This window comes from Panicum virgatum, chromosome 9N (assembly GCF_016808335.1).
Source record: "Panicum virgatum strain AP13 chromosome 9N, P.virgatum_v5, whole genome shotgun sequence".
Lineage (NCBI taxonomy): Eukaryota > Viridiplantae > Streptophyta > Magnoliopsida > Poales > Poaceae > Panicum > Panicum virgatum.
In genome coordinates this window covers 73,278,609-73,284,222 of record NC_053153.1, presented here as the reverse complement: position 1 = coordinate 73,284,222, position 5,614 = coordinate 73,278,609, and the positions used below count along the sequence as shown (strand labels likewise).

General features: G+C 46.2%; 1 protein-coding gene across 1 annotated transcript; it reads left to right on the top strand.

The window, feature by feature from the left end:
• Positions 1-742: 742 nt before the first annotated feature.
• Positions 743-2,395, top strand: LOC120692259 (lecithin-cholesterol acyltransferase-like 1). The gene is made up of 2 exons (XM_039975519.1): positions 743-1,208; positions 1,334-2,395. Exons 1-2 carry the CDS (start codon positions 784-786, stop codon positions 2,217-2,219), a joined length of 1,311 nt encoding a protein of 436 aa, XP_039831453.1. The 5' UTR covers positions 743-783; the 3' UTR covers positions 2,220-2,395.
• Positions 2,396-5,614: the final 3,219 nt, after the last annotated feature.

Here is a 5,614-nt window from a genome sequence, read left to right as displayed (position 1 = left end):
AAACGAAGATTCAGATTCTAATTCAGATATATGAGCTAATGTTTAGCTATTTTTTTATTAGTAGTTTAAGATTATAAAATCGTTATACACGTACAAACTAAAGTTAATAATATAATAAAGATATCTAGTTAAAAATATTTAGTTATCAATAAATTTGTTAATAAATAAATACATAAAAATATAATTAGAAATAAAAATATAATTCAATAAATATATAAATAATTTTATTATATATAAATAAAAGATATATAAGTGATTTTAAGATAAAATAAGAATATTTAAAATTAAATTTAATCTTTCTATATTTTTATTATAAAAATTAATTATATGGGTGGTCAAAAATAAATATAATTTTTTAAAATAGTTTTTGAACGAAAACAGATACGGATAGTGTCGGATATTGTCGAATACGATGTGGAATCGGATAGAGAAAATTAATGAAAATCGGATTCGGATGTATCCACTTTACTACCACATTAAATTCATATATGAATATGGATATCCATATTGATATTTAATCGGATACCGATATCTGCTGTCCGTTTCCACCTTAGCCGCCAAGTAGTTTGCCGGTGCCGATCGGCTCATAAAACTGGGATAAGACCTGCGACGTGGCCCCGTGGCCGTGAATGTGCCACGCACCTGCCCAACTGGTTCCACCTACCCAGCGTCCTCGCTCCCACGCATGGTGCACGTGATGTGGTGCATATATATACTGTATCCACACACACACTAAGTCATCCCATACTGATAATTGAAGTGGCTTCACTCTGCGGACTGACCATGGGCGCTACGCTACCAGGCCTGCTCTCTGCGCTTCTGCTGCTCCTCCTCCCGGCTTCCCTCCGAGTCCGAGACCAACTCCTCCTCGCGTCCCACCGGCGAGAGGCGGAGGATGGCATCGGCGGCGGCCTGCACCCGATCGTGCTGATCCCCGGGCTGTCCTGCCCCGACCTGGAGGCGCGATTAACCGACGCCTACCGGCCCTTGAAACCGGGCTGCAGCCGGGTGGAAGGGGAGGGGTGGTTCGGGCTGTGGACGAACCGCACCTGGGAGCTGGACGTCGAGCGCGCGGAGTGCTTCGTCGAACAGATGCGCCTCGTCTACGATCCCGTGCTCGGGGACTTTCGTAACCTGCCCGGTGTCGAAACGCGCGTCCCCGGCTTCGGCTCCGCCGCCGGGACCGGCTCCAAGATTCCAACAAAACCGTAAGCCCAACTCAACTTCTAGTAATACTCGCCGAGCATGGATCAATAAGTCAGCTTCCGCGAGTGCATGCTAGCAGCTAGCTTACATCATTTGCCCTACTCCGATCCACATTCCACATACACAGGGAGTTTTGTTTGGGAGAACTGAGGTCTGCACTGGAAAGGCTTGGCTACCGTGACGGAGAAACCCTCTTCGGAGCTCCCTACGACCCGCGGTACGCTCCCCCGGTACCCGGCCAGACGTCCGTATTCTACTCCCGCTACTTTCGCCAAGTGGCGAGGCTCATCGAGGACGCGAGCGAGAGGAACAACGGCAGGCCCGCCATCGTCCTCGGCCACAGCTTCGGCGGCGCGGTGGCGCTCGAGTTCGTCAGGAACTCCCCGCTCCAGTGGCGGGACAGCTTCATCAGGCACCTCATCACGGTGGCGCCGACGTGGTCCGGGGGCTACGTCAACCCCCTGATGGCCTTCGCCTCGGGCCCGGCAGGCTTGTTCTTTGTCCCAGCGGCTCCGCAGCTGGCCATGCGATGGATGTGGAGGACCCTTGAGATTGGCGTGGCGAACCTACCGTCCCCGGCGGTGTTTGGGCGCCGGCCGCTGGTGATAACCAGGAACCGGAATTACTCGGCTTACGACATCGCGGACCTGCTCGTCGCCGTTGGTTCCGCCGATGCCGTCCGGCCATTCAGAGAGCGTGAGCTCCCGAAGATGGAGTTCTTCGAGGCGCCCATGGTGCCGTTGACCTATATCAGTGGGGTGGGTATCCCGACGCCGGAGCAGATGATTTACCGGGACGACTTCGAAAGGCAGCCTGAAGTGGTGTACGGCGACGGCGACGACACAATCAATGTCGCAAGCATGCTGGCGTTCGAGGAGAAGGTGGGTATGCAGCCGGGACAAAAGGAGCGCTTCAAGTCCATCAAGTTTGCTGGGATTCGACACTCTTCATTAGCCACGGATGAACGGGCGCTCAGCGTAATCATGAATGAAATTGTAGAGGCAAATCGCTAGGCTCAAAACACAGTCTTCTGTACGTGCTATAGATGCATGCCCAATAAAATGACGAAGTTCGATTCTGAAAAACGGTGGCACTGCTCACACATTACAACAATTACAAGCACACTAGGATGCCAATGTTTCGGATCCACTGATATGCTTTCAATAAATCTAGGCAATGTTACGGCGACGGCGGCGGCATGCAGCGATCAATCTCGCTAGCACATGCTGGCGTTTCAGGAGAAGATGATGATAAGATCATCCCCAACAGATTACTCATATTTCATATCCAAAATATATTCTCTCTCCATTACCAATAATTGTTTTTGTGTTTTAAACAATAGTTGCAGCAACAAACTATCAAAATGCAATCACCAAGAATAGAGTAGAGGAAAAACCACCTAAGTTTAGGGGAGAGGGAGATGTGTTTCGGTGATTATCAAAAATTAATAGGTAATGGAAATTGAATTGGTAATCTGATGGAACACCTCCATCATTAAAATATTATTTTTTTAGTATTAGGAAGAAAAATGAGTAATCTGTTGTAGATGTTCTAAGCAGCTGAGACAAAATGAGCGCTTCAAGATCATCAAGCTTGCTGGGGTTCGACATTCTACCTTAGTCACGGATGAATGGGCACTCAGCATAATCATGGATGAAATTGTAGAAGTATATCGCTAGGCCCAAAAGGATTATTATCTCGTTTTTTTGTGAAATTATTATCTTGTATTAATAAGATTGTTACGATACTATATATACTACTACATGTGCAACCTTTGTAAGCACAATGGATCGATGCATCTGTTCAATAAGGAATCTATTATATATAGTTTGTGTTTATTTTCATAAATAAAATAATAATAATAATAATAATAATAATAATAATAATAATAATAATAATAATAATAAAATTGAAAATGGGAACGAAAAGTCAGATTTCGAAGAACTTTGACACTGCCCGCACATTGCAATATATAGGAGGTAGGATTCCGACGTTTCACACCCTCGAAGCTAATAATGGTCACGAGATGGCGTGAATGATTTTGGTATCCATTTTTATCAGCGGGCAACGTTCATTTCAATGGGTGCCTCCAGTAGATGCATGTGGGGACGCGATCGATCCCAAGTAGATGCGCCATTACGAACCGACCAGATCCTGAGACACCTCACGACAGATGTCTATTTGAAGCATCTATATTATTTGTGGCACCTTTGTGGGGGATATATCAATATATGTCATGTGTAGATGTTGTTTAAGGTTTCCCCCTAGATTCAATGGTGGTTGAATAATAATGCACAAGAAGCAGGAGTTGATGATGCAGTACATCAAAGCATAATCATGGATGAAATTGTAGAAGCAAATCGCTAGGCTCAAAACAACTATCTCCTGTTAAGAAATGGTATGGTGTCCCGTGCTATTAGCACGGCTGGTATGATTTTACCAATCCTAGTGATGATAGGTAATAACAATATGCACCTTAATTCTAAGATTTCTTTTAAAAAATCACATAATGATAAGGTGCATTTGTCTTTTCCAAACGAAAAAGGAAATCAATCGAGTGTCGTCGGAGTCCACCGATCAATCAATAGAAGATAATTTTATTGAAATCCCTCCTGTTTCTGGTTAAATTGAACCAATGTCTAGTTGAAATCAAGTTGGCTCAATAAAATAATCAACCGATATGTTACGTCTATGTGTTTGGCATCGTTGTGTACTTGTGTATTGTTCTTCGAGCAGTAATGAGATGAGTGCTACACTCTTCTACACCACCTTGTTGGTTGTGTTATTGCTATGCCGCATCTCATCGCATCATAGTTGTGTTATATATACTGATCTCCACATATGCCTAGTTCAGATGTGGCTCATCATGCCAGTCTCACCAGGGACTCTTTTCATAGTAAAGAATCAGCCAAACAAATCGATGTCACGCTAGATGAAGGAAGGAGATGGTTCAATTAAAAATTTAGGATGCTCCATGGTTGGTTCGATTAACAAATACATATATCTTTGCTCCTTTTTCTCTTTCAAAACTAATACGTTACCAAGTAGAGTTATACTCATTTATGTGAGGACTGCATATTCTGAGGAACGTGACTTTGAATTGGTGTCGGGACATAGTGCATGAAACTAGTTAACTCTAACCTCTCTCCCCTGATGGCTTTTGGCAATTTGTGCCCTGCATTAAATTTTTATTGTTTTGACCTATGTTCAGTTCTGCCAATGGAGTCAACTAAGGGCATGTACAATGGCGAGCCGATGCCGTCGACTTGCCTCAAACGAAACAAAATACGACTCGTCAGTGGCGGAGCTAGCCACGAATTTTAGCTGGGGCAGGATCCAGAATGAAAACCATCATCGTCCCATCGATGATAATAGAAACATATAGATAATTTCAATGAGTACGCCCTATAGTAACGTTAGTTTGCTAGGGCATAAGGCATTGATATGCTCGAGAAAATTAACATGCATATGCCTTGTGCCATGAATAGTTGAGTGTGCTCTTCGTGGTGGTGCAGTGCATTATTAATGCAATGCGCAGCCCCAAAGCACAAGCATATGATAGATGAGGAATATAGTTGACAACCCAGTCTTGGACACATTGGGTTACCTGCCTAGCCATTGGAAAAACTAAAATGTATGGTTTGGGCTAGGCCACCTAATGGCTAATGGGCTGACCCATACCTGCTAATTATTATCTTCTCCGATCGGCTATGCTGACGTCCAGACGTAGCCGCAGACGATTCTATGGTCACCAAATTGCACTTGGGACATTGGGAGTGGGGGTGTGGATGGCCAGAGGGGTAGGACAGTTAGCACCGCAGGATAGCTGGGGCAGCTGCCCCACTGTGCGGTATGGGTGGCTCCGCCTCTACGACTCGTCCTTATCCTCTCGTCTACAGTCTAGACAGGCGAAAAGGGCGGCGACAAGCTCTTCCGCCGCCGATTCCGGCGGCCCTCTTCCTCTCCGGCGGCCGAGATGGCGTCGGAGAGGGAGGGGGCCGGGGAACACGACGGGCGGACTGTATAGGGTAGTTAGTTTTCTAGCTTTTCCTAGGTTTTGTTTATTGGCGTGGCTGCCAGTGAAGCCAGGGTGCTCGTCGGCATCGTTGCTGACCGGGGCTTTGGAGATGCCGAGCTTCCTCGTCGCCGGTGATGTCGTTTTCGGGGCGGATTTTGGGCTCTGGTGCGTCTCTACTTCTCCAATAAGTGCTGGGATGGTTTTCTTCCGGTCGTTGGCCTTTCAGCCGGCGGCGGCGGATCCGTTTTCCTCTCCTCTTTTTCACAAGCTGGCGGCCGATGGCTGGCTTTTGCGGAGTCACTTGTGAAGATTGGAGGTGGACCAAACCCTTACCTCCATGCCGGATCTGGGGGCGGCGGCGGCGGCAGTGTCGTCGGATATCCGGCGTGG